General features: G+C 38.5%; 1 protein-coding gene across 5 annotated transcripts in view; it reads left to right on the top strand.

Annotated features, from left to right (window-relative positions):
* MYO5A (myosin VA) overlaps positions 1-12,878 on the top strand; it is a 187,159-nt gene that overhangs the window by 129,467 nt on the left and 44,814 nt on the right. For 4 of the 5 annotated variants that reach the window (XM_029236767.1, XM_029236772.1, XM_029236771.1 and 1 more), the window contains exons 24-27: positions 16-164; positions 5,940-6,053; positions 12,194-12,337; positions 12,576-12,629. In XM_029236767.1, the coding sequence (XP_029092600.1) occupies positions 16-164; positions 5,940-6,053; positions 12,194-12,337; positions 12,576-12,629 (461 nt within the window). The remainder of the gene's footprint in view (positions 1-15; positions 165-5,939; positions 6,054-12,193; positions 12,338-12,575; positions 12,630-12,878) is intronic. The other variant, XM_029236768.1, reaches the window with a different exon arrangement.

Genomic DNA, 12,878 nt, shown 5'->3' with positions numbered 1-12,878 from the left:
TCTCCTTTCTTTCAGAGACTATGGAAAAGAAGTTAATAGAAGAAACAAAACAACTGGAACTCGATCTTAATGATGAAAGGCTGAGATATCAGAACCTTCTGAATGAGTTCAGTCGCTTGGAAGAACGATATGATGACCTCAAGGAAGAGATGACTTTGATGGTTGTGAGTCAAATACTTTTGATTTTTTTTATATATAAAAATTTGAGGGCTTCCCTGGTGGTGCAGTGGTTGAGAGTCCGCCTGCCGTTGCAGGGGACACAGGTTCGTGCCCCGGTCCGGGAAGATCCCACATGCCGCGGAGCGGCTAGGCCCGTGAGCCATGGCCGCTGAGCCTGTGTTCCGCAACGGGAGAGGCCACAACAGTGAGAGGCCCATGTACCGCGAAAAAAAAAAAAAAAAATGAAACATATGCAAAACTAGATAGAAAAGTAGAATGAACCCCCCTGCACTCCATGTACCCATCACTCAATCCAAAATGGTCAACACGTTTCTATCCCCCATTCTACCCTCCATCCCACTCCATCCAGTGGATTGGATTGTTTTAAAGCACATCCCAGAAATCATATCACTTTTTTCATAAATATTTTGTAAAGTCAAACACTTTGAAGACTGGATTATAAGATAGTATAAAGTCAGTGTAGGTGGACTTTGTTTTATGTATTGAATGACTTAAAATAAAATTTGCTTATAAAGCAAATATTTATATAATCAAGTATTATATAGTTTTTGTAGTTTCAAAGATATAGTCCTAGAAAAAGAAAATTCAGCCTCTATTTGTAATAAATTGTCTTATCTATTTCAAGGACTCTTCTGCATCTGCCAAAGTACATTTTGAACTTTTAATAGTTCTGCATACCCTCCCTGTTCTACTTATCCTGCTATCAGGAAACAAAGAGTCCCCTAGCAATCTTGTTCCTACAGCTATCAGCCTTAAACGTAACCTAATGGCACAGATGGCCAGAAATGCTCTGAAATATCTGTTATAAAACACAAGGTAATTTGGAGGGGAGTGGCCAAGACGGCAGAGTAGGAAGACCCTGAGCTCACCTCCTCCCACAGGCACACCAAGATTATAACTATTTACAGAGCAGCTGTATATAAGAATGACCTAAAGACTAGCAGAAACTATTTTATGAAACTAAAGATATAAAAGGGAACCTCAACAAGATGGGTAGGAGGGGTGGAGACATGTATAGTCAAGACCCACACCCCATGTAAATGACCCACAAACAGGAAGATAAACACAATTGCAGAGGTTCTCCCCAAGGCACAAGGGGTCTGAGCCCCACATCGGGCTCCCCAGCCTGGGGTTCCTGCACCAGGAAAACAAGTCCCCAGGCATCTGGACTTGAAGGCAGTGGGGCTTGTGTACAAGAGAGCCACAGGGCTGTGGGAAACAGAGACTCCACTCTTAAAGGGCGTATACAAAATCTCACATGTCCAAGACCCAGTGCAGAAGCAATAATTTGAAAGGAGCCTGGTTCAGACCTACTTGCTAACCTTGGAGAGCCTTCCAGAGGGCATGAGGCCACTGGAGCTCACCCTGGGGACATAGACATTGGCTGCAGGCATTTTGGGGAGCTCCAACCATGAGGACACTGCTGCAGACAAGTTTCATTTTGGAGTCCTCCCTCTAGCCTATTAGGGCCAGAGGTTTACCTGCTCACAAGTGAGCTGGCACCAGCCCCATGAGCCCCCCATCCAGCCACCCTGGTCACTGACCCATCCATCCGTAACCTGGGACCAGCCTTGAGACACCCCCCCAGGCTATGCAGCCTCTGCCACACCAGCACCCAAAGCCACCACCAGCCGGCTGGCAGTTATTGCACTAGGTAGGACCTGGAAGCCAAGCAGGCCGAGGGCCATCCCAATGTACCAGTGCATCCAAGCAGTGATCCCCACCACAGCAGAAGGGCCCATGCAGCCCACATAGGGGCACCCGTAGAGCATATAGATCTTGTGACTAAAAGGATGGGCTGCTGGGGCCCATAGGATGTCTCCTTCATAAGGCCACTTCTCCAAGACTGGGAATCCTAAACAACCTACCTAATGCACAGAAATAAACACAAACAGTAAGCAACACGAGTAGATAGAGGAATATATTCCAAACAAAGGAACAAGACAAGACCCTAGAAGAAGAACTAAACGAAGTGGAGATAAGCAATCTACCCAATAAAGAGTTCAAGGTAATGATCATAAAGGTGTTCAGTGCACTCGGGAAAAGAACGAATGAACATGGTGATAAGTTTAACAAAGGGAAAACATAAAGAAGAACCAAACAGAGTTAAGGAATACAATAACTGAAATTTAAAAATACACTAGAAGGAATCAACAGTAGGTTAGATGATACAGAGGAATGGATTGGTGAACGGCAAGACAGAGTAGTAGAAATCAACAATTCAGAACAGCTAAAAGAAAAAAGAATTTTAAAAAATGAGGATAGTTTGAGAGAGGCCTCTGGGACAGCATCAAGCATAATAACATTCTCATAGGGGTCCCAGACGGGGAAGAGAGAGAAAGGGGCAGAGAACTTATTTGAAGAAATAATAGCTGAAAACTTTGCTAACCTGGGAAAGAAAAGAGACATCCAGGTTCAGGAAGCAGAGGGAGTCCCAAACAAGGTCAACCCGAAGAGGTCAACACCAAGACACATTATAATTTAAATGGTAAAAATTAAAGATAAAGAGAGAATCTTAAAAGCAGCAAGAGAAAAGCAACTAATTACATAGAAAGAATTTCCTTGAGACCGTAAGCTGACTTTTCAGCAGAAACTTTGCAGACCAGCAGGGAGTGGCATGATATATTCAAAGTGATAAAAGGAAAAAACCTACAACCAAGAATACTCTACCCAGCAAAGCTATCATTCCAATTTGAAGGGAAGATAAAAAGATAAAACAAGCAAAAGCTAAAGAATTCAGGACCACTAAACCTTTTTACAGGAAATGTTAAAAGGACTTATATAGGCAGGAGAGAAAAGGCCACAACTAGAAAGGGAAACTCTCACTGATAAAAGTAAACATACAGTACTGGTAGTAGATCAATCACATATAAATCTAGTAGGAAGGCTAAAAGACAAAAAAGTAGTAAAACAACCTATATCCACAGTATGTAGTTAAGGGGTACACAAAACAAAAAGATGTAAAATATGATGACAAAAACACTAGTCATGGAGAGGGGACTGAGAATGCATGGTTGTTAAAATGCGTTTGCACTTGAGATCATCGTATTTAAATAATTAAATATATTTGTATATGTATGTATATGTATATATGTGTGATTGAACCTCATTTATTGTTGTTTTTATGAACTTCATTGTAACCACAAACATATTATAGATACACACACACACACACACACACAAAGAAAGTAATCCAAATATAACACTAAAGAAAGTCATCAAATCACAAGGGAAGAAAGCAAAAGAAGAAAGGAACAAAAAAGAACTACAACAACCAGAAAACAACTAACAAAATGGCAGTAAGTACATACCTATCAATAATTACTTTCAATGTAAATGGACTAAGTGCTCTAATCAAAAGACATAGAGTGGCAGAATGGATAATAGAAACAAGACAAATACACACACACACACACACACACACACACACACACACCTGTGAGAGACTTCAGTTCTAAAGACACACAGACTGAGAGTGAGGGGATGGAAAAATGTATTCCATGGAAATGGAAAGACAGCTGGGGTAGCAATAGTCAGACAAAATAGACTTTAAGACAAACACTATAACAAGAGACAAAAAAGGACATTACATAATGACAAAGGGATCAATCCAACAAGAAAATATAACAGTTGTAAACATATGTTCACCCAACATAGGAGCACCTGAATACATACAGCAAATATTAACAAACATAAAGGAAGAGATTGACAGTGACACAATAATAGTAGGGGACTTTAACACCCCACTTATATCAAAGGACAGATCATCCAGAAGATTGAAATTACATCAAGCATCTTTTTCCACCACAATGCCGTGAGACTAGAAATCAACTACAGGAAAAAAAACTTGAAAAAGCAAACACATGGAGGCTAAGCAAACCACTACTAAACAACAAATAGGTCACTGAAGAAACCAAAGAAGAAATTTTTAAAATAGCCAGAGACAAATGAAAGTGGAAACAAAATGATTAAAATCTATGGACTGCAGCAAAAACAGTTCTAAGAGGGAAGTTTAATGGTGATACATGCTACCTCAGGTAACAAGAAAAATCTCAAATAAACAATCTAACCTTGCACCTAAAGGAACTAGTAAAAGTACAAACAAAGCCCAACATTAGTAGAAGGAGAAAAAAAAAGATCAGAGTGGAAATGAAATAGAGACTAAAAATCAGTTTAAAAGATGAACAAAACTAAGAGCTGGTCTTTTGAAAAAAATAAGCAAAATTGATAAACTATTAGCCACACTCATCAAGACAAAAAGAGAGAGCCCAAATAAATAAAATCAGAAATGAAAGAGGAGCGGTTACAGGCAACACCACAGAAATACACAGTATCATAAGAGATTACTACAAACAATTACATGCCAATAAAATGGACAACCTGGAAGAAACGGACAAATTCCTGGAAACATACAATATCCCAATACTGAATCAGGAAGAAATAGAAAATATGAACAGATCAAATATCAGAAATGAAATGGAATCAGCAGTCAAAACTCCCAACAAAAAACATTTAAAGAAGAGTTAATACCTATGCTTCTCAAACTATTCCAAAAAATTGAAGAGGGAGCAGTTTCCCAACTGATCCTGTGAGGCCAGCATCACACTGATACCAAAACCAGACAAAGATGTCACACACACACAAAAAATTACACTAATGAACATAGAACATACAGGTTGGGCTGGGCTGAGGGGCTTTCAACTGCCCCTGGGGCCTGGCTTCCCTGTGGTTGCACAGATGGGTCTGCTCTCTATAAGCCTGGATGTTGGAAGGAAAGAGGCAAAAAGCTCTTTGTGGCTTCTGGCTCTTTTCCTGCACCTGGGAAGGAGTAAAGGAAATTGGACAGATCCCAAAGCTCTTGGAGGCCTTTCTGAAGCTCTCAGGGTTTGTAACCCTAGAAAATCCAGGCCACTGAACCTTTCCATGTCTTCTGCTGGGGGCACCCTAGGAGTGAGGGGCCCAAACCCAGCCTTTTTATTCCTTCTTCCTTTGAGTCATTCTCTAACCCCTTTTCCTACAGAAAGGAAGGGACTACAATTGCTTAACTTTTCTGTTCCCCACAAGCTTTCTGAACACTAGTTCATATGCCACATGCCTTAAAAGTGTCACCTGGACTCCCTGAATTAATAACCCAAGGATCTTCCCAGGATTCTTCGAGCAGCTTCCTTGCCTCTTCTGCACATTCATCCTTCCCACTGCTGACTCCAGAGATTCAGCTTCAGGCATAAAACTAACAGAAACTGTAGTCGCCTAAGTGGAAACTCCCCTCCCCTGACTTTTTTTTTTTTTTTTTTTTTTTACCATTTATGCCCAAATACGGTGCAGTAAAATGATTATGCTATCATTAAATATATCCTATGAACTTTTTGGTAGGTTTTATTTGATCGCAACATGGAAGTCAGTTGCAGTCCTTAGATGCTGAGGCATCATACCTATGCTTCACCCAGTGCGACTAGCCACTCACAACTTTAAAAAGCGGACTCTGCCAGTAATCACAGACGATTTTTGTTCGAGTATTTGGTTTTGTGACTGCGCTTGTCCCGCCCTCCTGGTGCATCTTTCTCATTCTTTGAGGAGCTCCGAAGGTGACCCTTTTGTAAGAGTTTGTTAATACAACATGGAACAGATCGTTTGGGCATGAGAACATTGAGTCAGTGAGTGAGGATTAGAACTGAGTTAAGGTGGATGCTGTCTTAACTATGCCTAGTTCAGTTATTTAATTATGTTGTGTTAACTGTAACTGCTTATTTGTCTTGCAGAATGTGCCTAAGCCTGGACACAGGAGAACAGACTCCACCCACAGCAGCAATGAGTCCGAATACACCTTTAGCTCTGAAATTGCAGAAACTGAAGACATTCCATCAAGGACAGAGGTACATTTTAGACACCTATCAGTAAAAGTAAGATGTGCCCATGCTGTTACTAACAGAGAACACTTTCTTTGCAGGGAGGGCCCCATTTGTCCATAAACGTAACGTTTGTTGTATGCTGTTTATTCTTCATAAGTGACTTAAAGGTGCTTAATTAGCTGTGTACATACCTACTTATTGCATATATTTTTTTGTCAATAAACATTTTAATTTTCATTTTTAATGTAATTTTGAGGATCAGATTTTCCCTTCTGTAATTCCCTTTTACACCTTAACATGTTCTATGTGCAAAAAACATAGCCTGTCATGAATTTATTTCAGACTGAGGTAAATTATTTGAAAGGTAAGCCCTCTGTCCTAGAATATTATAAATACCAACGCCCAGGAGTTTAGCAAAATTGCTGCCTGTTTGATGATAGTTTGTACCAATGTAATTCCCTCCCACAAAAATGCATGAAAAACAGCTTATAAATCTGCCTTAGTGTTTTGTGTTACATGGTTTGAAATCAAAATGACATGTTACTGTAACTCCAAGAGTACAGTGACTTTAAGTTAGATCGTTCCCAAACCAATTCTCAGATCTTCTTCAAATATGACATTAGTTTCTGTAACGGGTAATTCAGGCACAACTCTTCTATTTTTGTATCATATTCTGAGAGAATGGCCAAGTCAGAAATAGACTGCTTCTGACAGAACAGCTGAAAAAAAATGAATAATTCTTTCCTTTCTTGTCTTAGTTCCACTTGGGATGAAAAGTTTCTCCATCTCATTCTGTTCCTTTTAAAGAAAAGTGTCATATAATTGGACTCATACATAGGAGAGGGCTAAGTTGCTGGCCCAAGGTCACAGCTTGTAAGTGGCAGAGCCAGTATTCTAACTGAGGCCTGTCTGTTCAGAGCTCCACACTCTACCTCCTAGCACTCAGGGGTTCTACACTGCAGTTCTCCAGTCCCACTTCTGTCTACAGATAACGTTAGGCTGGCGATATTGATACAGCAGTATGACCTGTATATAGCAGGACAGAGGTTGTTCAGGTTACCTATTGTTGTGCAACAAACCATCCCTGACTTTAGTGGTTTCAAACTACAGCAAGTCATTATTGCTCACAGTTCTTTGGGTTTTTTTTTTTTTCTTGAATTTTTGAATTTTATTTATTTTTTTATACAGCAGGTTCTTATTAGTTATCCATTTTATACATATTAGTGTATATACGTCAATCCCAATCTCCCAATTCATCCTCCGCTCCCCCCACCCACTGCCGCTTTCCCCCCTTGGTCTTGGTGTCCATATGTTTGTTCTCTACATCTGTGTCTCTATTTCTGCCTTGCAAACTGGTTCATCTGTACCATTTTTCTAGATTCCACATATATACAGTTAATATACAGTATTCCACATATATACAGTTAATATACGATATTTGTTTTTCTCTTTCTGACTTACTTCACTCTGTATGACAGTCTCTAGGTCCATCCACATCTCTATAAATGACCCAATTTCATTCCTTTTTATGGCTGAGTAATATTCCACTGTGTATATATGTACCATTCGTCGTCTTTATCCATTTGTCTGTAGATGGGCATTTAGGTTGATTCCATGACCTGGCTATTGTAAATAGTGCTGCAATGAACATTGGGGTGCATGTGTCTTTTTGAATTATGGTTTTCTCTGGGTATATGCCCAGTAGTGGGCATTACATTTTTAAACTCAAAACTCTTATATGCTTTACCTAATTTTTACTAGTAACAGTTTTTGTCAGGGTCTCTATTCTTTTCAGGTTTTCTCCAGATTCTTACAGATTTGAGGGGAGGGGTAACCTTTTCATTTCTATTCTCACTTGTTTTCTGTCAAGGCTTTTCTCAAGTTAAGAGATAGATTAGAGTGGGATTTGGTACATTTTTCATCTTTTTTGAATAATGAAGTGTGTGAATTGTGCTCCAGAAATCACCTACAGATCTTGGATTATTGTTAGTGTCTGTCATGTGCACTGACCACCAACAGTAGGTCATACACTGGAAGCCTTCTCTCAATAATGAGGAAGGCTGTTGACAAGTAGTCATGCTTGTTTCTTGTGACTAAGTGCATGCATCTGAGATGTGGCTGGCTTTGGTTAGTGCTGTCTTTACCATGGGACAGACTACAGTAACTCTTCTCCTTGGGACTGAGTCCATAACCTTAGCCTCAATCTCTCTGTGTTTCAGTTTCCCCATCTGTGAAGTGGCAATGCTATTATTATCTTACTTTATAGTGATATTTTGAAGATTAAATGAGTTAATTTTTATAAAACACTTGTAGCAGTGTTGATACATAGTAAACTAGTGTTCAATAAACAGAGGTTTTTGCTCTAATAAACAGGCTTCCAGTGACCACCCTACAATTCTGACTGGGTGTGGCCAGGATCAGAAAGATGGAAATCTGCACAACTAGTAATGGAAAAAGAGAGATTGATTATCAGAAGGGAAATTGTGCAGGACGTAACTTTGTACTTCGAGTTACTTATGACTTGCAGGTTTGCATTTCTTCCTGCAACTACCCCTGTAATGGCCAGGTTTACAAATTGCCCCTTTCAAACTAAAGGAAAACTTTCAACTCCTATGTGTAATATTCCCAAGTAGCTCTTTTAGAATCCAGTGCCAGGAAAATAATGGGATCACTCTTGTTTATGAATTGATTTTTTAAAAATTAAAACAGACAAATTGTTTTGAAACACAGAATTCCGACCTTAGTCGTGTAATAATAGCAAAATTTGATGTAAAAATAAAAGATTAATGTCTCTGTAGTCAGAAATCACAAACCTGTGATTGTTTATTCACAAGACACAATGACACCTCCATTGCTCTTTCTCTCTGAAGAACTCACCTGCCAGCTCTACTTGCCTTGCAGCCCTCCCACACTTCCAGCATCTTCGTGGTTTGGGGTTATTTTTTTGGAACCATTGCTTCTCCACGCTCTGTAATGCCCCTTTCTTAGTAGCCATTAACAAATTATCTCAGTTCTGCTATTGCTGTCGAGCTTTCTCATACCTGTCAAATCCAGGAAAAGCGTCACCATAACTTTCTCAGCTATTGTCAGCAGTTAATTCCAGAATGACTGCCAAGCCTGTTGTGGTAATTTTGTGAACAAATTCTGTTATCTTCCTGATTTTCCTCTAATGAGAGACTGTTGCTATTTTTTAGATTAATTTTAAAGCTTCACTTTCTTGGAAAAGCCCTAGATGACAAAGTCCTAACAAAGGAAAGAAAGCAAAACAAAACCCCAGAAACTTCCCTGAGCCAGATGGCCCAAACTTCCTTCTTGCTTACGTGGTATAGAGAGGACAATATCTCTTTGATTTTACGTGTCATTAGGGATAAGAATGGGCACCATTTGGAGCTCTCTTAATTACTAATCATTATGCCTCAATTTTTGCAGTTGTCAAATGTTCCTGTCTATAGGTACAATGATGAAATATTATATTCATTCATAGAATGAAGGCTTCTATCATAGTGTGAAAAAAGGATTAAATAGTTAAAAGTTTTCAGGGATACATACACCATTAATAGAGGAACAAACATTAAAATACATAAGATAGAATGTTTACATTATAAATAAGCTAAAATATAAGTATTTGTGGGATGTATAGAAATGAATTTTCGTATGAATGAAATTCTGTGGTAATTTCATGCTCGGGGAAGATGTTACCTCTGTTGTACTAAGTCAGGACAGACTTTATGGTTAAGGTCATCTACCTAAACTTTTTGTTACTCTGAGCAGTGCAAAAGTGGACAGATGGACTTCCCTGGTGGCGCAGTGGTTAAGAATCCGCCTGCCAATGCAGGGGACACGGGTTTGAGCCCTGGTCTGGGATGATCCCACATACCACTGAGCCCGTATGCCACAACTACTGAGCCTGCGCTCTAGAGCCCGAGAGCCACAACTGCTGAGCCCGTGTGCCACAACTACTGAAGCCTGTGCACTTAGAGCCTGTGCTCCACAAGAAGAGAAGCCAGCACAATGAGAAGCCCATGCACCACAACAAAGAGTAGCCCGTTCTTGCTGCAACTAGAGAAAGCCCGAACGCAGCAACGAAGACCCAACACGGTCAAAAATAAATAAATAAATAAAAATAAATTTTTTTTTTTTTTAAAGTGGACACAAAGAAAAAGACCAGGTCTGACTAGTTTGTAGATAAATGACCCTGACAGCCTATAAATGCCCCACTTCTTAGTTTAGTTGATTCTTCTTAGGTGTCTTTTTAGAACTGGGATAATACTGAACTTAGCACTACCAAGAATTCACAAAAAATCAAAGATTGCTCATGAATACAAAAATTATTCAACCTCATCAAAAGATAAAGAAATATAAATTAAAACAATAATGAAAAACCACTATTGGTCTACCAGCTGAGCCAACTTTTTTTAATGATGACAGTCATTGCTGTTCCAGGCAAGTTGGTGGCTGCTGATGGAAGTATAAACAGGCTCAACCAATTTAATAGACTTAAAAACATTAATGTTTAGATATTTATGTACTAGGTTGTTTATTTTAGTATATTTCAATAGCAAAAAATTAGAAATAACCCCGGTGATCACCAGTAAGGTAATAGCTAAGCAAATGATGGTACACATGTCAATACAGCCATTAAAAATTGTGCTTTCAAGTATCATATTATAAATTTGGAAAACGATTATAATACGATGCTAAGTTTTAAAGACAGTACAAAATTATAATGAAAGTACTATTCCAGTTCTTTAAATTTGTTTAATAAAAAAGACTGGACAAAAATTGTGGGTTTTCTCTGGGTATGAGATTATGCTTACAGCTCTCCTCTTTGTACTTTTCTTATTTCCTAAACTTATTTTGCTTTTATATGAGGAAAAAACTTTTTTAAAAAAATTGACAATTGGAAATATAAGATTTGCTGATCAGTTAAGAATTATACTTCGATCATTTAATTAAATAAATAAGTTGTTGTTACCATTCTCTTTCTCTCTAACAAAAAGATGATCTTTATCCTCTCAAAATCTAATGATACAATTGTTTCTCTTCTTACCTCATTAAAAATTCAAACCCAAAGTAAAGAAAGTAAAACAATTATGGAGCCTCCAGAATTTCTATGATGGTGGTTAGGGGTTAATTATTTCCTTTTGCTTAGCTTTAGTTAGTGTATCTTTATCTATCCTACTAGTTCTCCCTGTGACTCTGTTTTAGAACCAATTGACATGCTTTTAAATGCTACTAGGTTATCTTTCAGTTTATTAAGTGCTGTATATATTTTGTTTTTTTAGTTTTCTCTCTGACATCAATATATTTATGCTAGCATCTCACCTTTTCAAAAATCATTTTTCCTAATTACAAAAGTAATACATGCTCATTGTAAACAATTCAAATATAGAAATGTGTGAAATAGAAAACGAAAGTTTCCCACAGTACCTCCCATTCTCTAAGATAACCTCGATGGCCTTCTAGATATTTGTATGCCATGTGCTAGGTATACTTAAAAGTCACGTGTATTGGGTTTTGTTTTTTTTTAAGAAAAATGAGATACTATCCTGCAACTTGTTCATTTCACTTAATACTTTTATCTAGAACATATTTATCTACTCATATAGATCTACTTCATTATTTTTAACAGCTATAAAATACTTTATAGTTTAGCTATACCATAATTTATTTAAGCAACTCTCCTATTGACCAACATTTGAATTCTTTTTAGTTTTTTGCAATTACAAAAAATATTACAGTGAACATCTTTCCCCATATATTTTTGTGTATTTGTGCAGGATTAATTCTTAAACATATATTGCTATGTTTGTCCTATGTTAAAGAATATACAGACTTAAATTTTAATAAATACAGCTAACTTGCCCTTCCAAAGGGCCTACTTATAACTTCCACCAATATCTTATAAGACACTGTTACTAACACATGGCCTTATTAATCTTATTAGTCTTTGCCAATATGATAGGGGGAAAGTGGTACCTCGCTGTTGTTTAATTCACATTTCTCCATTTATTAGCTGGTTGGATGTGTTAGTTGTATATACTTTGGCCATTTATATTTCTCCTATAAGTTTGCCTGTTTCTCTGTTGAGCTGTTCATCATTTTCTCATTGGCTTGTACATCTTCCGAACCATCTTGACCATCTTCTGCTTTCTGGGGTTTAGGAGCCAAGCGAGAAGAAGGTGCCTCTGGACATGTCATTGTTCCTCAAGCTCCAGAAGCGGGTCACAGAGCTGGAGCAGGAGAAGCAGGTGATGCAGGATGAGCTGGACCGCAAGGAGGAGCAGGTGCTCCGAAGTAAGGCGAAGGTGCGCAGTGCTCTCCCACCCTAGGGCCATGGCAAACCGAGTTCTTCAGTTTCTTCTTTAATGGCAACTCAGCCCAGAAGTACTTTAACTTTAACCAAGTAGGTTTTGGTTCAAGTAGTGAGGGCTTAACTCTCCTCACTCTTTTCTGCTGAGCTAGGAAATATTCTAAGAGTAAAAATGTGACAATTAAAATATAACTACTTACTTATAAAGTTTTTAACTTTGTGTGTTTCCCTAGGAAGAAGAAAGACCACAAATTAGAGGTGCAGAACTGGAATATGAGTCACTCAAGGTAATGGGAAGTTTCAGCCCAAGACTTTGAATATCTTGTGGCAAGAGACCTGCTCAGAGCTTCTTTCTCTCAGAGAACATCCTTAAGGGTACCTGAGGCCCTAGCTTAAGGCTTATTCAGGCATTAGTTGTAGCCCTGTGTCATTCCCTTTTTAAAATTCTCTTTCATATAAGCTAGAGTTCAGTCTAAGCAGAAGCAGGAGCAGTAGCTGCCATTTGAGGCTGTAGAAGGTAGTAAAGGACATGGACC

Source organism: Monodon monoceros, unplaced genomic scaffold, assembly GCF_005190385.1.
Source record: "Monodon monoceros isolate NGI ecotype Baffin Bay Population unplaced genomic scaffold, NGI_Narwhal_1 Super_Scaffold_21, whole genome shotgun sequence".
Classification (NCBI taxonomy): Eukaryota; Metazoa; Chordata; class Mammalia; order Artiodactyla; family Monodontidae; genus Monodon; species Monodon monoceros.
Note: the sequence above shows the minus strand (reverse complement) of the source record. Positions and strands in the feature narration are given on the sequence as shown.